Here is a 27,610-nt window from a genome sequence, read left to right on the forward strand (position 1 = left end):
ATCATGAGAAGAGAGGCAGCTCAGAGAACCATCCTGCAAATGACAGACATCTTTGAACAAATGGCCTCAAATCTGTAATTAGAAGTCTAATAGAAGCATACTGTCCAGAAATGATAGAAGAGTCTGGTCCAAAAACAAAAGATTTACAGAATCCTAAACAAAATCACCAACCAGGAACTAACATTATGACATTCTCATACTTTTTAAGTATAAAGAAAAGAAAAAACTCTGCATACAGAGAAGACCCAAATCTGAATTTCTTCCAACTTTGCAGAGGCTACAATTAAAGCACAGATATACATAAAAAAAACTCTGGAGAAAGTATTTTATCTCAAATTATTTAACAAGGTGAGAAGATCCCTGAAAAAAAAGAAAAGAAATTAAGAAATTTACCCATCACACACCTCATTCCAAAACACAGTTCAAATAACTCATTTAGAGACTTAAATGTTTAAGCTAAAAAAAAAATCAAATAACCAAAATCAATCATTTCTTATTAAAAAGATAAATAAAATGTTAAATAGGGAAAGAACAATTGTCAAGAATAAATCATTAGTAAAAATATAACAAAAGCAGCAACAGTGAAGGAGGGGAAGAGCAGTATCAGAACATAAAGATAAATTAACAGGTAATTTATACAATGTCATTAACATTTTTAGCTGAGACATATCAGGTAAATGCAAAGTGTGGGCACTGTGCAGATCCCAATGCAAACATCCAATTTAAGTAACAGGCATCTTTGAAACAACTGAGGACATGTGAATACAGCCTGGGTAACAGATGACATTAAGGAATAATTGCTAATTTTGTTAAATGTGATAATTGAGTGGTTATTTATTTTTTTAAGTCCTTATCAGTTAGACATGCTTTCTGAAGTATTACTGGGTAAAATAACTTAATATTCCAGAAATTATAAAAGAAATAAAACAAAATTGGCAAAATGTTGATAATATCTGAAGCTGGATAAGAATTTCTGGGAAATTTTAAAGTTTTTTTAATTAACATATTTACTGGGCATCTATTAAGTTGCAAGCTCTGCTCTGGTATTAGACACAAGATAAAATGGCCCCAAGAAAGAAACACAGAAAGCAAGGGTTCTTAACCTAGGATTCACCCCAGCAAATAGCTATGATTTTTATTACTGACAAAGTCATAGGTAGTACTATTATTACTGTGCTTTCTTGTCTATATGCATAATTAAAAGAAATACTAAATTCAAGTCAGAGGTCAGTGAAAATGATGATGTAACTCTTCCTATCCAAGCTGCAGACCCTCTGAACTCTATTCATGATCCTCCAAAGATTACACCTTTCCGCAAATTTTTATTAAACATGTATAAGCTCAGTGCTAGGCTGTGGGGGATGCAAAGATGAGGAGAATATAGTCTTTAAGATACACAAATTAAAACAGTATGGCATTATCACCAGCAGAGACAGCTCAATGGTACAAAAGTCTAGAAACACACCTAAGTATATACCTGAATTTAGAGTACGATTAAAATTGGCATTTTCAAAACAGTAAAGAATGGATTCCTTAACAAACAACATTAGGACGATTCCTTGGGAAAAAAATAAAGTTAGCAGAGTAGTTAAAGAGCATGGGCTCCTGGGTTCAAGTACCTGAAGGCAAATTCTGTTTTTGCCACTTACTAGCCGGCAACCTTCAGCAAGTCAATTCACAATGATACTGACTGGGAAGATAACAGTGCCTACACCATACGTTTGTTGAAAGTATTAAATTAGTCACAACATGTAAAGCTTGTGCCTAGCATTAGTACCTGGCATATAATAAGCACTCAAAATACTAGATATTATTATTACTTCCTAACAGAATAAATTCCAGATTGAGTAAAGATGTAAATGCAAAAAAATGACCTCATAGAAGAGGTAGAAGAATATATACTGGATATTTATCTAATCTTGCTGAGGGAAAATCTTTCTAAGAATGACTCTACAGGCAAAAATTTCTGTTAAAAGACTAATAAATTGCACTACATTAAATTATTTAAACATTTACATGTGAAAAGCAATAAAGTTAAAAGTTAAACTGAGGGAAATATATATGTTTATGTGTGTGCGTTTATATCCTTAATATTAAAAGAATTGGTAAAATCAGTAAAAATAAAATATAAAAATCATGAACATATAAATCACAAAAGAAATATAAATTAAATGGCATTAAACACATGAGAAAATATTCAACCTCAGCAGCAATCAAAGAAAAACAAATTAAAACAATGCAATACCATTTTTATCTTATCAGATTTGCAAATATTATTTTCATTGTTTTTAGCTTCACAGGCTAGCTAAAAACAGGCACTTACTCACCCTAGCAGAAGTGTATGCACCTTAAGACTCTCTGGAGGTCGATTTGGCTAAACACATCAAAAGCCCTTGAAAATGTTTATCTCCTTCATCTAGTCATTTTACTTCTATGACTGTATCCTCCCCAAGAAATCAGGGAACTGTACTGAAATATAGGCATAAAGATGTTCATCACAGTGTTCTTAAAATAGAAAAAAAAACCAGGGAAAAAGCTAAATGTAAATAACAGATTAAAGTGGATAAATATTTAGTATTTTGTAAGTGTATTTTTTTTGTGTTGGTACAGACTTTGGTATGTATGCAAACAATGGTCATCTCTGTATAGTGGGATTGTGGGTGATTTTTTGGTCTCTGTTTTCTAATTTTTCTAGAAAGAATATGAATTTCTTGCATAAAACTCAGAGAGCTAATTAGTGGAGAAATGCCCCATCCATGGGCTCTTGAAAGAGATGAGTAGGGCAGAAAGACGTGTAAGTAAGTAATACCTATAATAATCATGGCTCCAGAGCGCAGACAAGGGCTGGATTCTGCCTGGAGCTGAGATGTGAAGAATGAATTTGCCAGGGAATGAAGTCAGAGGGCCAAGAGACTATCACATGCAAAAAAATGAAAGGGAACAAGAGCCTGTGTTGGTAAACTACATGCCAGTTCAGCATGGCAAGAACGGGAGGCCATGTGTCATTTCTCCATGACTTAAAGAAAAGCCAGATGACAGATTTTTAATGTCATGCATGTTAAATGAGTTTGCAGTTATCCTGTCAAAGAAGATTCAATAAAGAGCTTTTGGGATTCATTTATATGAAAATCAAGAAAAGGCAAAACAAATGGTAACAGAAGAGTGGTTAGGGGTAAGGATACAGAGACATAAGGCAACCTTCTGGGGCACTGGAAATGTTCTGTATCTTGATCTGAGCAGTAGTTACATGGGCAAACACAAATGTAAAAATCTTTAGGAGTTTGGGATTAGCAGATATGAACTACTATACACAAAACATAAACAATGAGGTCCTACTGTATAGCACAGCGAACTATATTCAATAGCTTGTAATAACTATAATGCAAAAGAATATATATATATATATACACACACACATACACATAACTGAATCACTATGCTGTACACCAGAAACACAACATTGTAAATCAACTATACTGCAATTAAAAGATAAAAAGTGAAAATCCATTAAGCTATATGCTTAATATTTGTACACTTTGTTGTATGTTACTCCTCATAAAAAGGAAGGAGTTTTTAGGAAGGAAGTATGGTAACTGAACAGTATTTCAGAACGCGCACTCTTGGGAGCAGCTGGGAAGACTGAAGAACACACCAGGATACGTGCATTCTGAGAACTAAAGCTGAACTCCAGAAAAGAGATGGTCAAGACTCTAAGTGGGCTGGAGGCAGTAAGGGAGTAAGGACAACCTGGGAAATGGAACTGACAAGATTATGAGTGTGATTACTGAGGGAGGAAGAGAAGTCAGAGATGACTCTGTAAAGGAGCTGGTGAACACAGGGGAAGAAAGAGCAGCTTTCCAGAGGTAAGTACTGAAATGGAAAGTCTGAGGTGCCTGTGTATCATCCCATTGTCCAACAGCAATCATTATACACACTGACTATATGCCAAGTCATCTTCTAAGTACTTTACATATATCAATTCATTTAACTTCACAAAAACTTTATGAGGTAGTCACTACTATTACCCCATTTTACAGATGAGGAAACGGAGGCACAGAGAAGTTAAGTGACTTATCCAGGGTCAGATATAGGAAGTGGTGGAAAAAGGATTTGAACCCAGGAGATGTGGCTCAGGAGTGCATGCTCTTAAGATAACCACTGAGATAGAGGTGACGTAATCTCTAACATAAAGGAAATAGCTGAAGCCCTGGGAATAGCTGAGATCCCACAGGAAGAGAGCAAGCAAAAAAAAAAAAGGAATAATAAAATGTGCTTCTTAATGTTGTTGCAAGGGTTAAATGAGATGACATTTGTACCCCTTAGAAACACACAGGTCACAGAGTCGGCACTCAATCAAAGAAACCTATTAAGGATAATTCTTCAACAAGATAGTATTGTAGAAAAGGGACTGACTGAATTAGATAAAAAACAGTTCAAGGGACATAACAACCAGATATAGTGTGTGGTTACAAGTTCGATGTTGGTATGGAAATACGATAGGATACTCAGGGGTCAATGAGGAAATCTGAAGATATGGCTGGGTATTAGTTAAAATAAAAATTTACTGAACAGGAGAAGTGGAGATAATTAAATAAGATAGAATGAAATACACTATGTATACTATGATCTTGTTTTGGTTAAAAAAAAACAATACGAATGTGTACACAGATTATGCTTAGAGAAAGATCTAGATAGAAGAGGCTGCACTAAGATATTAACAGTCGTGATCTGTAGGGTGTTGGGAAAGTGAAGCTTTTAATTTTTTTAAAATGCACTACAATGCACATATTATATTTTTTAAAGAACCAATTTAAAGTTGAAGATAAAGATAATTTCGTATTTTGTAGTTTTCTATTAAAGGAGCCCACAGACAGAAAGAAAGCAGAGCAAATCTCAGACAATTACAAGCTGGCTCCAGATAACAAGCAAAGGATGAGAAAACTACCTCACTCCGGACAGCAATCCAAAAGCTCAATAAAATACTCTTCAGCATCTGTCTCCTTTTGTTCTGAGCAGCTGCCTTTCCAAATGATGGGAAGATTAAGCATGATTGCCTCCCTCTCATTTGTGTCATTCGTTCTAAGAAAACAAGCCACCATGCCCCTCCTAGCATCCCTAAAGAGCCAACCACACAGGCAGACGAGCCTGAGAAATACCGAACACCGCCTACCCTGTATCCGCACTGCAGGCAAAGCAACTTTCAGAGGAAGGCAGAAAGACACCATGGAGAAGGCCCTTTTTTGGGATTACGCAGGCAGGGGAAATTCTTCTGGAAAGAGTTCAAACTTAAAGGTTTCATCAGGAAGTGCTGTCCTCAATGGAACTTCCCAAACTTAAAGCAAAGAAGCTAATTTTCATTTCTCTTAAATTCAAAGATGAGGCTGGGGACAGAGGGCAGGGGGCAGGGGGAGGGCCCAATGTGGGCGGAACAACTAAAGGGGGACACACTACTGCTGACAACTCTCTCCTCTTGGCCAGGAATCCCAGCAAACTGGAAGCTGCCACCTGGCAAATTCCAGTCAACCAGTTGAGGATCCTCACCAATTCTTACTTTTCTTCAAAACTGCCTCAGCATTCAGGATATTGCCTGTTACACAGCAAACATTCAACAACTGAGTGCAAGCGTTAGTGAATAGCCTGAACTGAGGGTTTATGGACCAAGCTATATAACCTTGAGCAATTAAAGACTTAATGCAAAATAGAACCAAATGTTAATATTTCCATATTAGAAACATTTGATGCAACATGATCAAAAGATTAAAGCTCTAATACTCAGCACAGTATCTGGTGTTTAACAGGTTCTGCTTAATAAATATTTATTAAATGTTGAATGCTCCAAGATTTTTTTCTGCAACCCAAACTCTCATATCCAGTATGAGATATTTTTTGAAGGTCTGTGTTCTCACTTTATTGCTGACTTTTAAAGTTTTTCCTTAGAGATGGAAAAGGATTCCTGAGGATGGAAAGAACTTTTAAAGTATCATATCCTGTGCCAATTCACTGGCCTGGTAAGGACTGTACCAATCTCAGCTCTGGTTGAAAATCTATGTGGACTACATGAACGAGCCTGGGCTTTAGCACAACCCATCCACCCAAAGCATCCGTGGGCCTAGGAGGCTGGTCTTACTTCCATTGGCCTCCTGTGTCCTAAAAAAAAAAATAGTGCAAGGTTGGGGTCCCTGGATGCCTGACTCCTCAGCCACAATACAGCTCCTCTGACAGAGAGGTCCAGGCCCTCTCTGGGAAGCTGCTCCCATTCACTGTCCATCTGCCCCTTCTGGGCCCCCTACCCTTCATCACTATCTTCAAACAAGTATCATATTATCTTCTATCCCTACTTTCCTAAGCTGTCCTGGCTTCCTTAAGAGAAATTATCATTTAGATACTAAAATGTCAATTACAACCACATACAGAATTAAGGTAAAATACCAGTTCTCTAGGCTTCTTATTCCCAAACTGAGTAAACACATCTTTCCGAAGAATTACATGTCATTTTCAAAAACCACCACAAACTTCCAAAAACAAAACACAAATTGAAATGCTACTAGGCCTAAAACTACCTTAAGACCTAGATTGGGTCTTCCTAACTCCTCCAAGACTCCAGATTCTTCCCCAATTCCAATCCATTTTCTATACTTATCTCACCTTCACTGGAGAGAAAAGACAGAACAAGATTTAAAGCATTTTCACATGCCTCCCTGTCATTATGAATTTAAAGTCTTCAAGATAACATTCAAGATCCTCCAGGAACTGGTCTTCACCTTATCCAGCTTACTATATCTCCCATGGATCTCTCACATAAACCTGCTGATTCAATTACGATGGCCTAATTTCCTTCCCAATTTCTATCCCACACAAGCCAATATCATTACATAGAGGAAAGAGAACTGACCTAGGAATCAAAATACCTGTTTCCAGACGTGATTTTGACATAAACTATTTGTGTGCATTTGGACAAGTCCTTTGCCTCGCTGGGCTGTTTCCCCACCTATAAACAAAAAAATTGAACCAGATCGTCTTAATAGTCCTTCCAGATTAAAAAAAAATTACGCTACAATTCCTATATGACCAACCAAATCCACCTCTCTTCCAAAGTGCACAAGTCCTCCGTGAATCTTCTCCAAGCACTCCACTGCACACACTCTCCCCCTTCTCTGAACTCCTATGTCTGGAATGCAAAACAAATCAAACAGTGCATTCATTCAACTAAGGTTTTCTGAGCATTTTCTTGGCCAGATATTACGGCAAAGCCTTGGTAATAAATACAAAACCAAGTAAGACTCAGACCTGTATATATCACCTGCTTATCCCCTTCCTCTCCACTATTTTTATCCAAGTAGTCATGTTAAACGTGAACATGAATGCATATGACATCATTTATTCATTTAACAAATATTTAAAGAAAACTTTCCATGTCCTGTTCTAAAAAGTAAAGATACCAGTAAACAGATGGACCAACTCCCTAACCTCATGGAGTCTGTTTATTTTGTAAAAGCAGACAGGAAAAACACACAAATACGTAATGTAACTTTAGAGAGAAAAACAAAGCAAGGATTAAAGACTAAGAGTCATTTACATAGGACGGTCAGAGAAAGCCTCCCCAAGGAGGTGCATCTGAGCCGACACCTGAATGAAGTGAGGGTATAAACTAGCAATATTCAAGAAAAGCATCCCAGGTACCAAGGTTCTGAGACAGAAGAGGTGGGGAGGAAGAAGGAGAGCAGGTGGAGGGCAAGGGGTTAGAGCACATAAGGACTTCGTAGTAAATTGAATTCTCTAAGTGTGATGGTTGGGATTCCTCATGAGGGCTAAAGTAGGGGATGAACACAATACTTTGTTTGCTATGTGGAGAAGGGACGGGGTAGAGGAGTCAGGACCAGTTACAAGGCCAAAAAGAAACCAGTTAAAAGCTTGGCATCTAGTCTCCAACTAAGTTCACATCTTGACTCTTCAGTTTATGAGCTGTGTACCTCAGTTTCTACAACTTTTAGTGAGGATAATAGTTTAATCTTCAGACTATTCAGTAGGTACTAACACACGTAGAGCCTTTAGAACAGTCTGGCACAAGGTAAACACTCCATGAACGCTAGTACTTTAAAGCCATGGGATGGTCAAACAAAGGTGCAGATAGAGAAGAAAAGGGGGCTGAAGCCTGAGCCTGGGGCACTCCAACATCCCAAGGTCTCCATTCAACCCAAGACTTTTCCATAAGCCTGCATGTCCTAAGCCTTGTCTGGAGCCCCAAGCCCCCTGTATGTGACTCACAATTTACAGCTTCCTAACTTAATACTTTAAATAGTTCTTTAGGCAACAATTACATGTTCTAAGTTCAGGGTTTTGGGGTTGTGTTTTGTTTTTTTTCACATACTTGTATATTCACCACCATGCTTGGCATAGAGTTAGACACATACTAGGGTGTTCGCAACTCACTTGTGGATATGTCATGTAAATTAAAAATTGTTAAGTCAGTGTACTGTACTTTCTCTTAAGGCAAAAAAAACCCCACAAAAAACAAATAAACAAACAAACAAAAAACCCCATCATCTTCTTCTTCCAGGATTGATGTGGATGATATCTTATCCTATCATCCATCAGGCCCACCCTGTCAGAGATAGTTAAAATGGCCAAAGCACCTGCCATGCTGTTTTCCCTTCTGACTTCCAATCCTTATGCTTTGTGTATAAACTTTTCTGTCTCTTCTTTCCTGGAGACTTGTCTAGGTGTAAAAGCCTTTCATATCTGACAATGTCATACACAGCTCCCCTACTCCCCAGTCCTATAGCCCTAAAAAAAAACTGGACACTGAAGCCAAAATATTCCTTTAAAAAAAAAAACACCTAGGGAAAAACAGCAGCATCAAAACTTAGGAGAAAAAGAGGGAAAGAAAATGGGCATAAGCCAAATATATATCTAGAGAATCATCCAGGAGGGCTCCTCCCATCAACGTACAAGTCACAGCCTTCAGCAAGTTACTGTGAGGACTTATAAAATGACCTCAAGTGGTAACAGTTTCTAACAGAACAAAGATGCAAGTCAGTGAGGGTAAAAAAGGAGTTCTAAGAGTTTATTTCTTTACTCAATTTCCACAGAACTGTACGCCCTTCTGTTTTTCTTCCCTGTCCCACCCACCTATCCTCCCCACACTCCCAGCCCTGGTGATAACCACAGAAAATAATGCTGACCTACCAGGGCCAGCTCTTGATGTGGCTTCAACCAAGTGTGAGCCTCAGACCCTGAGATCTGTCCCTGGCCCCCCAGGAACCAGAAACAGTGACGAGGACATGGGAATTAGGTAGGCGACTTGAATGTGGGCAGAGCTGAGCACATGAAACTGCTCCCAAACTGGCTTTCTTGCTCATATCTAAACCTGGAACAGACAAAAGGCTGCTAAATGTTGTTTTACGAATATCTTTCAGCAAAGCTATTTCTAAGTAATTTGGACCACTGAGCTACTTATGAGGGTTTTAAAATTGGTCCATCTGAAATAAGACAGAAAGTAGCCTCTGCCCATCTCCCATGACTCTGCTATCACTTTCTGTATAAACACTTTGGTCCTAAATTCTATTCTAATTCAAGTCAGTGACCCGTCAAAACACAGATGTGGAGGAAAAACAGCAAAACAAAACCCTCACAGCTGATATCTCTGATTAAATGGCCATTAAGGACTCAAATGAAATTCTGACCTTAAATCCCAGTTGTCCATGTTCTTCCTAACCCTTTGTAGCACTAAACGTTCATCTTAAAGCTAGTTTTCCTCATCCCTAGTTCTCTGTGTATAGATTCTAATGTCCACTGGGAAGCAAAAAGCTTTGATTCCCCTCTGATACTAGTACAAAATTTCAGGAGAAATTCCATTCCCTTTGGATCCCAGTGTCAGGATCACTCTGGTTTGTGCAGAAACCCTTGGGGTCTAACTACCTAAAATTCATCCCTGGCTCAAGTGGCAAGACCAGACTTCCAGGAAAAACATATCCAGGCAATCCTTACTACTAACCACAGGACACTTTATAACACAAGGGGTATTATACTAACTGGGATTCCCGCCAACAGTAAATATAATCTAACGTGACTAATAGCAAAAATAACTGACCAGGCCCCGTTCACTCACTAGAAAATATATGCCCACATGTTGAGCCTTCTTACCAGGGGTCATCTCAGCACCTAGAGCAGAAGCCAGAGTGATGTATAAACAGCCACTTCCCCATAGCAGTACTCCAATCAGGAGGTATCCCCAAATTACTTCTCCTCTAGTTTCTTAACTCTACTCACTCATTGATTCATCGAATACCTAATATTATGCATGTCCACTGAAGAAAAGCAATAAGATAACAAACAGATGCTTGAAAGCACTAGCCAGTGCTTTTTCCATAGCGGATATTCAATAATGCGGAACCCCAGAAAGAGCGTATGAATGACAGCAATACAGTGTGCTTCCTTGAAGGCCAGCGTCTGACAAAATGCCCCAAGACATGGACTCCTTGATTAGAGGCTATTTCTCCTCCACTCTAGGCAGCCTTCGGGAAAGGGAAGAATGGGAGAAGAAGAAATACACAAATATCTATATTCAAACTTGCCTTTAGCTAAATCAACACCCAAGATGCCAACTTCACATCAAAGAAAGACCAAAAGCCACCAACACTTATATTTGACTACTCAAAGTAGTTTCCAGAACACTGATAGATTCTCAACATATTCTAATCACTATGGCCCTCAATTGGTCCGTAAAAAGGGTTTTCTTTCCTATGCTATTAATAAAGGGTTAATCAGAATATTTCTATCATTTTTGCTTGGGTTTAAACAAATGATTCCCACACTTCTAGAAAGGCCTTAATTGGGCCAGTCTGTTACTTTTAGTGTAATCTTGCAAAGGCTGGATTCTTTTTAAGTCCTTAAAGGACTTGGGCAAAATTCTTCAGTGATAATTTTTTTTTAAAGATCATCTCCAGAGTTTACATATGTTCCACAATTACTCATGCTGATAGGGGAGAAAAAAGCACATTTTATTTCCAAAGGCTCCTTCAATCTGAAAGCTCTAATTGCCAACATATCTGATATTGACTTCCTGAGTAAAACAACACACAAAACAAGTATAATCATAGGCCTTAAAAACAAGGCTTAAAACAGAGAAAGCTCAGCTTGTTTAGCCAGAGATGGGTACAGAAGGGACAATCTGTAATTTTAAAAGAAAGAAACACTAAAAGAAAACTTAGGCTAACTACAAGGAGATAATCTGTGATCATTGGTCTGGAAAGCTCAAAAAACATTTCCTGGAGAGCTTGTGAAGTCTCTTGAGAAAGATCAACTCTCTTGAGAAAGATTTAAGGATATGTGGAGGTGGAATGGGTTAAAGTAGTCAAATAGGCCTACTATACTAGGAGATTACATTTGAATATCGAAAGGATATTCCAGTCTTATTTTTTTAAGCTTTTAGCAATCTTCGTAAATCTAAATCATTCCTTTAATAAATTACAGAAATGACAAATACTTACCAAACATAAAAACATTAACAAATATGTGAGCAATGAGCCAAAAATGCAACCAAATACCTCTAACATTTAAACAAGAGAACTGCCAAAGACTCTTTTTGAGACCCCAACTCTTAAAACTAACCTCAAGAGCATTCTCACAGAAATCCATACCAAAGGATCACCAGTCAACTAACAGTAAGATGTGACATTCTCTACAGAAAATCCTAGATGGCTTTCCTTTCTCATCTATAACCACAGGCTCCAGGTAAAACAAAAGGCTTTCAGGTGATATACAAAATGGGAGAAGGAACCATAGGACTAATCAGGGCATGAACTTCGGTTGGTCCTGGGGAATCACCCTGATCTAGAACTAGATAATGAGCTAAGAGATCCCTCAGACATCAAATTCCAGACACTTCTAAATAAATGACAAAGCTGGAATCTTAACCCGTATCTTTAGACTCTAAATCCCCTACACTGAGAGGTCACATTCCTCAGGGGTCCAAAACCCAAACTGAGTCATATCCTGACACATTTAGAGGTGCTGGTGAGAATTTCACATACCAAAGCCTCATTCAATAGGGCAAGCTCTCCAGTTAGAGACTCTTAAATGTAAAAATGGGTTTGAAGAACTGAGAACAAATTTTGGCTTTGCATTTTTTTTTGTAATTTTACAAAAAACAATGGCTGACTCTAACATTAATTAAAAGAAAATATCTCTAGCTGACAAACTTGATTTTCTGTCTGCTGCCCTTTTTTGTGTAACCTCCTGTTACCTGATATTCCTTGGTCCAAAAACCAAGTCTTCAGAGCACTGACACATCCAGAGGAAAAGGCTTAGAGAGTGCACAAGGAAGAGCAAGAAATCTAGATTGTATTCAAAGTGGGAGACAATTCTAGCAAAATGGCTCCACCCACTACTGCCCTTCCTGAGCCCATTATCTGCAGAGAATCATAGGGCATGGCTATAAACTTGGGTATTCAATGGCCCTGTAAACTCCCTGGCTGTACATACAAATAATACAATTAACTGGTAAGAAATGTGCTGGGTAGAAAGAGCTTTGCACATCTCTAACTCCTGGCTTTCCTATTCCTTCTTAATTCCACACAGTAATCCTCCAAATGCATCCTATTGCTCCTCCAGAACAAAAAGTGAAATAAATATACATCGTCTCTTAATTGGTCTTATTAACAAGAAAGGTAATCTTAATTTATTTTTACCTTGCTAATACCAAGTTTTAAAATTCACCATTTTTAAGAAACAAGGGAATGTTGGGGGAAAAGGGCATCTCAACTCAAACAAGATTTTTAGGGCAGAAGCCTGAGTTTGGCAGCTCAACTTTGCCACTTAGGAAAGGCTCTTAAACAAATTACAACATTGATCCTGAAATGCTGTAATTTCAAGGGTAGTCAAGAAAGAAGAAACTTTTTGCCAAAGCACTGTAAACTTGTGGGGAACAGAAAGGACAAACCAGCAGCCGCACTGGTCCACAAAGACATTCCAGGTCAACGTTCACCTGCCTGCACACAGCTCTTCTCTGAGATGCCAGGGGGGTGGGGGGAGCCTGGGGTCTGTGCAACTAGTTCTCACCCAGTGAAAGAAGCCACAGAAGAGTACGGGAAACGGGGCAGGAATTTACACACCCAGATACCCTGGCTACATTCACTTTTTGTAACCTGCTAATTAAGAACTACATTTTGCATGTTACCTGAGGTAAGTGTGTCACATTCCTATACACATTAATCTTCTAAAAACACTGCTTTGCCCATTACTTCTTTTCTCAAAACTTGTTAAAAGCTAGACAGTGTTAGAGGATAAAATTCTAGCTCCAGAGCCAGAATTCAAGCTGACCAGTCTGCATCCACTGAACCTGCCACTGCCCATTGTGGATTGCAGCAGTGGAAACACCAGCTTTAGAGTCGGACCACAGGGAGCTGGAATCCCAGCTCTACCACTTACTACTTGTGTGATCCTGAACACGTCACTTATCTTTTTGATCATCTCTCTCTAAAACAAAAATCCCCTCTCTACAGAACAAGAACAGCAATACCTACTTCACAGCACTAGAGGATGAAAGCAAGAATATGGCGTGTGGCGCAGAGTAGATGTTCAGTAAGCATTACTTTCCTTGCTAGCTCCAATCAAATGGTCTACTCTCTTCTCTTGAAAATTCTCCCCAGCACCTTTCCACTAATTTCAGAACCACACTTTGCCTCAAGGCCTAATTGAAATCCTTTCCCTTCCATGAAGCTACTCTGGCTCGTAATCATTTTCTCCTCTGAGCGTCTTTAATTATAATTCTAATATTCTAAGCCAACGGATCTGAAATTTTTATTCTTCTCTAATGTGTCACTCCTCATCCCCCAACAAGTCCACAAACCCAATAGCAAAAATTTTTATCAATTATCAAGCCAATCACAATTTTAGTGTTCAATAAAAAAATACTTTGAAGATACAGTTGCCTTGGGGTTGTCTACCAAAAACGGTTGCCCTTCTGGCCCAATTAGGGGATAATACCTCTTCCCATATACACTCAAGCAAATTTTCCCCATATCTTTGTGAGTTTTTCTAAGGGTAATACTTATTGGGTAAATGAAAATAAAGCCTTAATCCATGTAGTCACAGAGGAACTCTCAGCCAAGTCAGCAGAGTCCAGGAAGCCTTTACTTCACTCCATGCATTCAACAGGCTCTTTTCTGAGCTCTTGCTTTGTGATGGCCTCAACTCACCATGGGAGACAGACTATGAGCAATTTGGTCTTTACCTCTAATTAGCTTTCTGGAACCTAGACTATTTCTGACTCTTTAGAAACCTCTATTTCTAAAAAACCTCATCAGTGAAGGGATTCACCTTCTGAAAATATTACTTGGAACAAAAAGAAAACAGTCATACAGTCAGTTGGGTTTTAACCCTGTGGCCCTATCCTAAAATGGCCAGCTGAAGCATGTGCACATAAGAGATAGCTCAAAACAGTCCTGGAGATGGGCTAATGACCTCTCCACCGTTCCCAAGACCCTGCTGTCCAAGCAGCAGAAACACCTGCATGAGGATAAAAGCAAGAGCTGGACTAAGGCAGCATTAATGCAAACTCTCTCACTTAGTGCAGTTGTTTTACTCTTGTCCAAGTAATTATAAACCACGTTCTCGTAAAGATCCCAAGAAAATGCAAAACACTTTAGAAACACTTGAAAATGTTCAGTCTCTTGAATTCTACAATCTACTAAATTCTTTAATAAGGTAGCATAAACGTTGGCTAAAGTGTGTTCTTTTAGTCTTGGGTCACTTAAAAATACACCTTTAATACTTAGCGCACTTCAGAAGAAGGGCAAAAAAGAAAAGGTAATCATAAACATAGTTTAATTTGTTTAAGTGATAGAGTACAAAGTTAATTTTCCTTTGTTTGAGAGGGTGTGTGTGTGTGTGTGTGTTTTCGTGTGTGTTTTCGTGTGTGTGTGTGTGTGTGTGTGTTTTGTTGAAGGAGCCCGCACACAAACCACCACAGCGACAGGTAAGTGCTGCAGAGGAGCCTGGGCGCATCCAGGGGCTGGCACGCAGCTCACTCCCAGGACCGCCTGGGCTCCGGGCTCCTCTCCGAACTCCAAGGCTCTGCACTTCCCCAGACCCTAGTCTCCATGTTCCCCACCCCCAACCGCGCAGCCCCAGCAGAGCCGGAAAGTAGAGCTCGCCACGACCGCCCGGAGGGCAGCCCCCACCAGCCCAGCTCCTCTGCTCCGTCAGAGGCCCCCCAAGAGTCTGGCCGCCCGGACGCAAATACTCACAGAGCTGGAACACGGCCGGGGGCTAGGAATGGTGAATAGCGGGAAAAGGGGTAGGACTGCAGTGGCGGGGCAGGGCGCGGCAGGGGCAGAGCCGGAACCAGCGCCCCTCCAGCCCGCCACCCGGCCAGGAGCAAGGCACCGGGCATGCAAGCAACCTCTCGGCGGGAAGACGGGCAGGGAAAGCCGGGGCGGGGGCCCGGACGCACTTACCTCTGCGCTCCCCAGCCAGACTGGGCGCTCGCACGGATGGAGGCTTGCCTGGAGCCGCGCAGACCGGAGGAGGAGCCGATCCGGTAGAGAAGGCGGTCGTCGGGCGGGCATCCGCGCCCGGGGCTGCGGCCGGGCTGGAAGGAGAGAGAAGGGAGGGAGCACAGATTTGAGTGGAGGGGGCGTGGAAGAGGTGTGCCTCCACCCGAGACAGAGAGGGTGGGCTGCTGGAGCCAGGAGGAGGGCTGTGCTCCGAGGCTCTGGAGGGAACCAGAAAACCCGCGCTAAGAGTGCGCAAGGGGGGGGGGGCGGGGATGGGAAGATGGGGGTAGGGGGCAGGATGAGGAGCTGGTCCTCAAACTGGACAGACCCTCACCTCGGCACCATCCGATCGAGGATTGTCTGAGTCTGGAGCAAAGCACAAGGGGGTCTGAAACTTTGTCATTTTCTCATACACACGTGACCCCCCTGCAATCCAGATGGTTTCAATCACTGGAGGAAAAAAGCGGCCCTGCTGGTATGCATGAAAAGACGGAGCTAGGAGAATCTGGGAAAAGCTGCCTGTACAGCCTGCCTGCCTTCAAACTAACCCATGAGCTCTTTTGGTTCTCCTAGCCCTAGGGTGGGGGAACCCTGCAAAACCCAAGAAGGCACACTGAAAGGAGCCACATTTGGTATTGCAGCAGCAGCAGCAGAACTCTCAAAGCACCAGGGCTTTCTAGGCGCCTTGTATGAACCGAAAGTTCTAAGGAAGTTCTGAGAATTTGTTTTAAATACTCCACTCGCTTGCAAAGCCAAAAACTAGACAAGGGTGTCATTAAAAAATAAGCAATGGAATACTAGCATTGAGAATCTGTGATTTATTAAAGGAATTCTGAAAGAAATTGTTTACCTAGTATGACAACCCACTTGAAAAAGAATAATGCAAATCATTTAAAATCCAAACCCATACATACTTGGTGGGATGTTAGGAAGCCATGTAACCCAACTTCTCATCTCATAAATCACTATAAATAGAACTTGATGTTGAAATGCACAAAATTGACTTTTACAAACCTAGCTACATTTTGAAGGAACAAACATGTATGAATGACCATAAACAGACTCTAAGGCCAGGACATGTTTCAAAGCCCAAGTCAAGTCAATCCTCACATAACCTAAAGAAGTATTACTCAGCTGCAGGGCAAGCCTCAAAAATAATGGAGAGTTTAAGACACATCTTGGAAATAATTCAACTTGTTCATGATCGAACAGAAATAGTGGCAAGAACCAAACTGATATTCTATTGTTCCTTTGCCAGAAAATGATATTGAGTTACAAGTATTAACTCATTATCTCAATAATATTGGTGCTAAAGGGTATGTTTGGCCTTTCTAGCAAAAGGCCTTCCATACAGTGTGACATAGCTGTCTGTGTGTGAAAAATATGTCAATCTTTGGTACAGTGAATTTATTCTACATTAGGAAAACCCAAGATTTCCACTTTTCTCTGGAAAACACAGGAAACAATTTGAAACTAGGCAAATCAAAACAAGTTTTACCCCAAACTTTAAATCTAAGTGAGTTTCTATTCTAGTTCACTGACATGCTTGAACCCTTCAGGAGACTTAGGCCATTTGGGTGGACTGAGCCTTCTCCCACCTTCTCCAACCTCAAATTATGGTAGAGAAGTTATGCAGAAGAATCCTCAGAAAACACAAGCTACAAAATTTAACAATGCTCCAGGCAAATGCCACCTGCAGCTCCCAAGCTCTGTATGGAGGTTCTTAAGTTTCTCGCTTCCAAAACTATTAAAACTTCTATTAAAGTTTTATTTTTCTTATGAGTGACACCTGTAAAGAAAGTCAACTCAACAGAAAGCATCAAGATTTTCTCCACTGGTGAGGAGGGTATAGCTCAAATGGTAGAGGGCATGCTTAGCAAGCATGAGGTCCTGGGTTCAATCTCCAGTACCCACTCTAAAAATAAATAATAAAACCTAATTACCTCCCCCTGAAAAATAATAAATACAATAACAAATAAATTAATTTTTTTAAAAAAGATTTTCTCCTTTCAGACCCAGGACAGTAACGTTTCATCTCTGGCAGCAGTTGCTGCTCCCTCTTACATGTGCTAAAGCGAAGTAAGAGGGCAATAATGAGATACAAACAGTTGTTCTTATTTGCCAATGCTTTGCAAATTATGCTTGGAAATTTTTTAATTCCTCAGAAAAACCTTAATTAGACCTACTCTTTCAGAAAGAAAACTAACATCCGTTAAACTTCTCTAAATATTTCTTGAGTCTAAACTCCACCTAATGCTAACCAAAGATTTATCAGAGACACTGACATCTGAAATGTTTTTAATGCTATTTTAAATGGTGCTAATTTAGTGATCTGCATTAACTTAATGTCCACAGCACCTGACAGACAAAGCCAACTATGTATGAACTGCTGAGGGAGAGACAAGCTCTATGAGGAGAAGGATTAGGTCTCTCTTGCTAAAAACTACATCCTATGTGTCTAGCACAGTGCCCAGCATGAAATAGGTGCACGAAAAATATATGCTGCTTGAATAAATGAAAGATAAATAAAAACACTCCCCACAAGGTTACAATCCTGCAGAGGTATGCGACTTGTAAACAACAGAATGAAATAACAGCTTTAGGAAGGATACTAGCAACAAAAAGGAGGAAGGGGTAATCAGCATTAGCTGGCTTTGGACTTTAATCACAATATATATTCAGAAATGTGCAGAGACTGCTGCAAATAAAGAAGTGTGTATAGGAGGAAAGTGGTATATTTCGTGCCTAATTTAGGGATTCAGAGATACACTTTCCCATGTCCCCATTATTCAGTCCCCTCAACACAGAGCCAAGACAAGACTGGAGCATAAACATCCTGGCTCTAATTTGGATAGTATGAATGCTGTTCCTTTCATCCTCTCTCATACATCTGCTCCGCCCCGAAGCCATTTCCTCTGTACTGTCTTCTGTCAGTCTAATGAAAGTTTCCTAATCTTTAGAAGCAGTAGCTTTGGTTCTCTTTGTGTGGAGAAGTACAATACACTCTGATTACATGGTTATATTCCATACAGATGCCTGGCAACACATCTTATAGCTAGGGGTCTGTTTAATATTTTAACTTTGAGGGACTTATAATTCAACTATTTTGCTAAATACCAAAATAGCACTTGACATCACAGAGATGGGCTTTACTTCCTTTTGCTATTTTAAATCCTGCACTTGAGAATGGTGAGTAGTTTGGGTTTTCTGGTTCACGGATTTTGCTTTGGCATTTTTTTTTTCCTTTGAGGAACAAAGGGGATAAGATTTTCAAGGAAGTCTTTCAGGTCTGCAGGTCTAGTACTCATGAAGCAGTTATTTCCTCCTAGGTACTCTGTCTATAATATTATGTGGTCATTAAAGGGGCAATGGGGGCTTATTTATGCTACATGATCCAAATAATCCAGTTTTTCTAAGGCAGGCAACTGGGAAATATGGTTGGCCCAGATGACCTTTAAGTTTTCTCGGTCTTGCTTTTTTACATATCATTTCCTTTTTAAAATTTTTTATTTTTAGCTAAAATAGTATGTTTTGTTGAAACAGCTTAACTTAAATGCTAAAGACAGAAATCACGCTAAAACATTTTTTAAAGAAAATAATTATTAATTGCTAATCCACAACCTCAACAAGTACTATTTAATCCAATCCTGCTTTCTCTTCTCCCTAAATTTGAGTAGAACCTCATTTCTAAAGCATCCCATATTCACACTTGAAGTTTTTCCATAAGCTTTAAGACTTTAGGCCAGTTTTGACATAAAACAACCTCTGAACTGTTATCTCCAGGGGCCCAGCATACCTCAGAATTAGCTATCAGGAGTGCAAAGGGATGACCTTGTCACTTTCTTTGATTTCCTACTTTCCTCTTTTCCAAGCCCCTCAAAAGGCAAATGGGGCTTACATTCACACAGAGGTAACTAAGTCAGTAGTATGAATCCTCTTGACCAGTTTCTGCAATCAGTATGTACTAGATCACTAATTCCTAAATCTCCTAACCCTCCAGAATCATATAAGAAGCTTGTGTGAGAAACACAGATTCTGGCCCCAGTCCCATATCTGCTGAATTAGAATCTCCAAGGTTAAGGAACACCAGGTTAAATTAATTCTAAGATTCTACTTTGTCAATTCTACATAGGGCAGTTTTCCCTTAGAAGAAAACCCTCTACTACCACACATTCATATAGGCTTCCCAAAAAGCATCAAGCAAGATATTATATGAACTGAAAATACCACGTCTGTTTGTAAATAACTTCATGATTTTTGTTTTCCTCAAAACAACCCCTCCAAAGAATAGTTCTTTCTGTTGACTGACTGACAATGAAAATCTGTAGGAAATTTGACATATACATACACAAAGACAGTAGATATTTTTCCCTCACAAGCTGAAAATTTTCTGTTCAGATAAAGTAAAGATTTTATTTATATCCTCACAGAATTTAATGGGGGAAATTAACTTAGTACTCCTAGTAGATATAATCAACTTAAGTTACAGGGTTATTAATAAAGATCTTAAGAACCTATCCTTTAAGATATAAATTAATTTTGTCAAGATAGTAAATCTCATTCATTTGGACTTTAGTGATTATTACTTTCTTAAGTGTTTTAATTGGGATTCTAACATAAAACTATAAATAAGTTATTAGTTTGTTAAAGTATTCAAGGGATAATGGAACTGAACTACTTCACTTATCCCCTTTATCATAGTAGAATCTATTTCCTGGCCTGAATACCATATAGTACCTTTCAGTCTCCTCTTCCAGGGAAGGGTATATAGTTCAGTGGTACAGTGTCTGCTTAGCATGTAAGAGGTCCTCGGTTCAATACCCTGTACCTCGTTAAATAAATAAATCTATTTACCGCCTTCCAAAGTACGTGAAAGATATAGCACATAAAATCAAGGCTCTTTTTCTACAATCAGCTTACAAAAAGGTTCAGTTGGACCTAGGTTCATTTCTTTCTTTGTTCTGTGATATTGTTTGGGGTTTTATGCAAAATACCAGGATATTTAGTGTTTATTTAAAGAAAGTATTAGGATAGCTTGATTGATAATGTTGGCAGGCTGGACCTGAGAGAGAATGAGATGGGACTGATGCTCTTTAAATGCATAAGAGACAAGAATAGGCTCAGAAAGACTCACTAAACCTGGAAGGTCTCCTCACTCGTCTGTCTTGCTCAATGGTCCTTTTTCCTTCTCTCAGGGACTTGAAGATAATTTTTGAGTGGGAGATATTAAAGTCTAAAAATTTACTGATTTGAAATACTAGTTATCAGTCTTTCTTCCAATGGTTTCAGCCTTAGGTCTAAGCAAATATCTCTAGATTAAAGAATGATTTACCCTTATCATTAAGTTCACTGAATTTTGGCCAATAAGCATCTTTGAAATAAGAACTGTAAGAATAGGGGAGGGGAGTATAGCTCAGGGGTAGAGCACCTGTTTAGCAGGCAGGAGGTCCTGCATTCAATTCCCAGTACCTCCATTAAAATAAATAAATAAACCTAATATCTTCCGCCGCCCAAATGAAAAATAATAATAAAAAAAATTTTAAGAATTGTAAGAATGTAATATCATCTAGTCATTTTCCATATTACTTGCCAAAAAGAACATATAGTAAATTAGAAAAAATAATTATGTACCTATAACTATTTATTCATTTTTTTATCCATTCAACAAGCATTTGTTAAATATCTGCAAAAAACTGATTTTGATCATGGGGAATTAAAGACAAATAAGCAGTATAAGAAAACTTAAAATCTAGTGAGGTAGGTATATATAAACAACTTGTCAGAATAAAATAAATGGCATAAAAGAGATAAAGAGGAGGAAATAAAGGAATCTGCAGAAGCAGTAGAGATTCTTACTGAGAACTGAGGGAAAGAGGGTTGGAACTGAACCTTGAATGATTGATAGAATTTCTATTTCAAAAATAGGAAAGGGGAGATAATTCAAAACCAAAGGAATTGCCTGAGCTGTGGAAGTGAGATAGTAGCCTTACAGACAAATACTCTCATCTGACTTAAGAGTAACACAGGCTAAAAAGGTAGATTGGATGGAAAACATTTTGGCCATTCTTCAAAAAGTCAAACACAGAATTATCAATGACCCAGCCATTCCATTCCTAGGTAAATACCCCAAAGATGGAAAACAGATGTTCAAATTAATACCTGTGCGTGAGTGTTCACAGCAGCACTATTCACAGTAATCAAAATGTGGAAACAACCCAACTGTCCATTGACAGATGAATGGATAAACAAAACGTACTGTATTCATACAATAGAATATTATTTGGCCAGAAAGAGGAATGAGGTACTGATGCATGCTACAATGTGGATAACATTCAAAACACTGTGTAAGTGAAAGAAGCCAGACACAAAGGTCACCATATTGTATGATTCCATTTATGTAAACTATCCAAACAGGTAAATCCATAGAGACAGAAAGAAGTCTAGTGGTGGCTGGGGACCAGGCGAGGGAGAAGTGGGTATAAGGTCTCCTTTGCGGGTGATGAAAATGTTTTGGAAGTAGACAGAAGCGATGGTTGCACAATATTGTGAATGTAATTAATACCACTGAATCGCACATTTTAAAACGGCTAATTTTTATGTTGTATGAATTCCACCTCAGTTTTTTTTTTTTACAGCAGATTAAGGGTCTGTGGTAGATACTACTAGTGCTTACTAATATCCTTCCCAGTCCCCAGAAGTTTCCGTCTCCAGTCACCCTGTGCTTAGGCAGGGCCATATGACTGTTCTGTGAGCAGGTTGTGAGCAGAAGCGACACGTCACTTCCTGGCCAAAGTATCGAAGGATGGGTGAGAGACGTCAGCCTCTCCACTCTGCCACGTGGACCCAAAGCCATGTGACACAACAGAGCACACCAGGTCCCTGAAAAAACTAGTGCCTCCCTATTGACCCATGCTGGACATGTCATATGAGTAAGAAACAAGCTTTTGCTGTCTGAAGGCACTAAAATTTTAGGGGTTGTTACTATTGCATAAGCTAAGCCTACTCTGACTGATACAGGGTCAGACCCAGGAAGGCCATGAAAGCAATAGTAAGAAATTTGAATCTTATTCTGAAGGGCATACATAGAGAGACAATATTTTTGAGAAGAGTGGCATGATGTGCATCTGAGGAAAGTAATTCTGGATGCAACGTGCTGAGTAACCTAGAAACAAAAGCAGTCCTCAACCTGTGGTGCACATCAGAAATCACCTGAGGAGAACTGTAATCATCTTCCAATTTCTTTATATTTCTGTAAAAAATAAATAAAGTATTTGTCCTCTGGGGAAAAAAGTCATCTAAGGAGCTTTTCAAAATGCAATGGTCTGGTCCAGGGTATCTCTAGAGATTCTGAACCAGAATCTCTAGAGGGGGCATCTAGGAACCTATAATTGAAAAAAAAAAAAAATTCCATGGAAAATTCTAGACTACAGGTTAGAGTCAAGGAGGAGCCAGCTAGTTATGAGATAACCAAATTTACATGCTTAGTGAATTCAAATAAACAGTATGATAAATAACTATTTTCTTGACAAATGGAATGATAAATGTTTAGGGAGTTCCTGTTAACACAGTGAGTTATTAAAAGGTTAGTCACATTAACATTTGTATGCTGGTACTAAGGATTGGAATAAAGAATGTTCATGTATATGCAGGGATTTAATAGTTGTTGTGGGCTTTTTGTTTACTTTAGTTTTGTTTTGATTTTGTTTTTAAAAATATGCCCTAATGCCAAATCTTACATTTTTTTCTTTTTCCTGTTGAATTGATGCTACATTAAGATATAAGCACAAACATCTCCTAAGTGTTTTAAATCCATCCAATTGTTTGAGAAGGCATACGTGCTGGGCCAAAGAAGCCAAAACATTAGAGCTAGGAATTTTGATGAAGATAATAATTGCTTACAGACCAGCTTGTTTTAACTTGCTGAACAAAGAGCACAATTTTATACCACGTTTTCATCACAGGCTTTTTCTCTGCTTAATCATTACTGTACGTAATGAGCACTTTAAAAAGGGAGATTATCTATAGGTTAAAGAGTAAGGAAGTTATCAATTAGATTCCATCATCTTCAAAATTTCACTTACTCAGACTTTACATTAATTAAAAAAAATTTTTTTTGCTGCCCTAAGCATTGTTTTGAATCTTTAAAACCCATTTGTTTAATGTGTACAGCATAAATCTAGGAATGAAGATACTGTTAATTTCCAATGCTGCCCTGAATGGTTCTATAGCCTTGGATAGGTCAATAATTTCTTTGCGCCTTAGTTTATTTCTGGGACATTCCTGTACAGCGATACTGTTCCATCTTTCTCACATCTGAAAGCTGCATTCAGGCTCTGTGCCTCTGTCAGGAGTTATGCCCTCACTCCTCCCATTCGGTTACTTCCATCTCTTGCAGACCCCATAATTCAATATTCAAGTAATATTTATTAAGGGCTTACTCCACAACAGGCAATGCAGTGAGAGTGGGGTGAGTTCAATCCACAAGAGGCAGTGATGCTAGCTTCCTGACTAACAGAAAGGATGCCTCAGTCATTCTGCCTATTTTACCCTGACTGGATTTCCTATTCTTTACTTCCTCTGGAGTATATAGTTGGAAGCCCTGAAAATTAAGGTGGTGTACATTCACAGGATTGGGTTAAGGCACTCACTTGGTAACCACATGGTTACAGGGCCACGCAGTCCAGGAGTCTACATGGTTTTAAGACAGAGATAAGAAGTCATGAAAGGGACCAAAGTCACCAATTCACAGACCAAGAAAACTCTTTGTTCATGGTACTGGTGGTGACTGCAGGTTTGCTGAATCTTTTTGCTCTTCCACCCCTAACCTCGAAGGCAGAACTCTCTGGACCTCAGCAAACAATGTCAATTTCTGATTCCCTTAAAGCAGGGAGCCATTCATCTCAGCACATAAGCCTTCAGCATCAGCGTGCGAAAGCAGGGTCATGAATTCCAACTAAGTCTGAAAACTTGTAAATGACAGACAGAAAGGGAGGGTGGGAAGTGAGAGACCTATGTTGTCCGGAAGTATTACAGGGTCAGATTCTAATGGCAGACCTTAAGTCTGAGACTCTAACCCTGGACATGGGCTCATCATTCCCCATCTACCCACGCCGTTGGTGTTTGTGTGCCAGACTCTTCAACTCTTTTTGTCTCTGATCTGTTTCTTGCCCTGATTCTTCCCACTCAGAGGCCAACTGGATTCTGACCCATGGCCTAGTCCTGATTTAGGATCACAGATAGGCCCTCAATCTGAAACACTCACGTGGCTCCAGATCCCTGGCCCAGGCCTGATCACAGACTTTATTCTCTTGCCACCTGTTCTCATGCCGTTTATTTCAGTCCCATCACAGCTTCTGATCCTGCTTCCCTATTCATTGTTGCCTATAGTCTGAGGATGGCTAGAATTTTAGAATCCTTTTTAGCTCACTCTGGCAGGACTAAGGAAGTAATAATTAGTTTATTTAACAACAGTGTACAGAGAGGACCTAAATTTGCTCACATTTAACCGCAGTATGCACGTCAAGTTATTATACCTTTCTTGATCTCAAGTTTCTCATGTTTAAATTAGCACACTTGCCACCACATTTCCTCAAAGATATATTTATACTTAATTAAAATAACATGCATTCTGAGGTTACAATAAAGCTATAATATGCTCCTGCATTCCTAACTATATAATGAGTATTAAAAACATTTAGAAGCAAATTGGCTCCATAAAAGGAATAAAAATTTTGAGTAATCTATTTTAAATATAGTATATCTCACTTTACTAAATATTTCTGAAGTGTTACATAAAAATAAAAATATTATAAATGAATTAAGTACAGCACACTCTTCAGAAGAAACTCAAGGGTCAGTTCTTTTTCTCAGTGAAGGATTTTGGAAATGTTAATAATTGTCCCATAATTTAATAAGTTTTACACATTCAGATATAGTTGCATTAAGTTTTTGGAAAGAGATTTATTTTAACAATCTTATAGGAAAGGAATATTCTAAGTATATTTTATCGGGTAAACTCAGTTTAAGGCTTTGACTTTTCTGCTAGTGAATTACTAAAACAGACGCATTTTTCTTTTAAAGGCACAAGAATTCTCATCGTGCTGGTATGAAGAGTAGATTCTAAAGTGTCAGAAAATGTATGCTTCTAAAATTTAAAAGAGTTAAAGGGGGAGGTATAGCTCAAGTGGTAGAGTGCATGATTAGCATGCATGAGGTCCTGGGTTCAATCCCCAGTACCTCCTCTAAAAATAATAAATAAATAAACCTAATTACCCCCCACCAAAAAAAATTTTTTTTAAAGAGTTAAAGGAGATTCCTCATCTTAATTCCTAGGAGATGCTGTATCTGGAAAGAGTAAACAGAAGCAAATAGTTTCCTGAAATTGTGCCAAGGCTACATGTCAACTGCCTGGCAGGAAATGCTTTTGGAGGGCCTAGATAAACAGACTATCATCTTTTTCTGGAAAAGTCTTCTCCTTTGACTTCTTACAAAGCAAATGGACTGAGTCTAACTAGCTTCACAAACACAATAAGCAGAAAAGGGCAGAGGATTTTTAACTGATAGTATCCGTACAGTCTAACAATTCAGTGATCTGTCCTTCACTTTCAACACACATGAACCTCACTGCTCAGCAAGCATATACTCAATACACGCTTGTTGAAATTTTGTGGTAAATTAAATCTTATCTTTCCATTAATTTTCATCATAATTTTGGTGAAGCTTTATTCACAAGAAATTTTCCTTAATATTTTAGCTTTTCATATTTTAGCATCAAGAAATGATGAGATTTTCTTGCATTTGTATAGTGTAATATAGTGTAATAGAAAAGAACAAATCTGATTCCATATTAGATCTGTTCCTTTGGCTCTAACCCTGTGCTCTGTTTCCTAGGCTTAGTCTTGCTGGTTCTGTTTCTTTCATAAAAGAATGTTGCCTATAGCCTGAAATATATAGGATAGCCCATTTTCAAGGCTCCAACTTTTAAGGATATTAATACTTTTGCATTCATATAAAGATAACAAGTTGTAGAATAGAAAATAACTTTTTTTTTGTTGGAGGTTTACGGACACCATGACCTGACCCACGTGGACAGCTACAAGAACAAAGAACTCCTACATCAAGAAGTTTGCAACAACCAAGCATACCCCTCCCCTTTTCAGTGTAAAAGCAGCCTGAATTCTGACTTGGGGAAGATGGTTCTCCAGGACATTAGTTTGCCATCTTCTCAGTCTGTCAGCCTTCTAAATAAAGTCATTATTCTTTACCCCAACACCTCATCTTCCGATTTACTGGCCTGTCGTGCAGCGAGCAGAATGAGTTTGGACATGGTAACAACAGCGATGACTTTTTCAAAATATTTTACATCCATTCTCTTAATTTTTGTTCTAACATTTCATTTTATAAGAACTAGCACTGATGCTAAGCTAGCACTTAGCATCTAACATCTCATGAGATATTACAAAAATTAAATCAAAGATTAAGTTAGTCAGAGGACCACACCTAAAACCAATTTGTCTGAAATATTTTCTAGTACATTTCCTTCTGTTCCCACTATGTATCAGATAATGGATCCAAAAATCCAACTATCATATTTACCAAAATAATCCTTCAACCTCACCTCACCTTCTTAAACTGCAAAACGGATGATGAGGAACAAGGTGATGACTCAGAACACCTACTATCGGCTAGAGAAGTCCTCGGCCTGTGTACAGTCTAGTCAGCTTTTTTGCACCTCCACTCTCCAGCAGCTTATCTGTTCTATTTCGCTACAACCCCAATCACCCATCTTCTCTTCCTCTTTTATTACACTGAAAGCACCCTCTGCCTCACCCATCTTATGCACAATCTGACCCAGTCCACAGAGCAGAGCAAAACTCCCCTGGCCCAAGGGAAAAAGTAATAGGAAATGCGGCATACCTCTCTACCTGCTGTGCTTCATCCTATAGTCAAGGTACCTCAGATAACAATCTGAGCCACTGCCACTCTGGGATCCTTCTCCATATTCCACAGCCACGAGTCATTACTCCCAATATCTACCCAATCTGCTCCTTCCATCCCAAACAAAGTATCTTTGCCTTAGTTACTACTGGTCCTCATGAGAGAAAACAAAATAA

General features: G+C 39.0%; 1 protein-coding gene across 6 annotated transcripts in view; it reads right to left on the reverse strand.

The window, feature by feature from the left end:
• The window catches only part of DENND2B (DENN domain containing 2B), a 162,050-nt gene that overhangs the window by 126,944 nt on the left and 7,496 nt on the right, over positions 1-27,610 (reverse strand). For all 6 annotated transcript variants that reach the window (XM_072969456.1, XM_031681230.2, XM_031681231.2 and 3 more), the window contains one exon: positions 15,459-15,592. Coding sequence is in view for 1 of the 6 variants with exons in the window: in XM_072969457.1 (XP_072825558.1) it covers positions 15,459-15,592 (134 nt within the window). In the remaining 5 variants the exon portion in view is untranslated. Of the gene's footprint in view, positions 1-15,458; positions 15,593-27,610 lie in introns of those variants that run through there.

The sequence above is a fragment of the Vicugna pacos genome, chromosome 10, assembly GCF_048564905.1.
Source record: "Vicugna pacos chromosome 10, VicPac4, whole genome shotgun sequence".
Lineage (NCBI taxonomy): Eukaryota > Metazoa > Chordata > Mammalia > Artiodactyla > Camelidae > Vicugna > Vicugna pacos.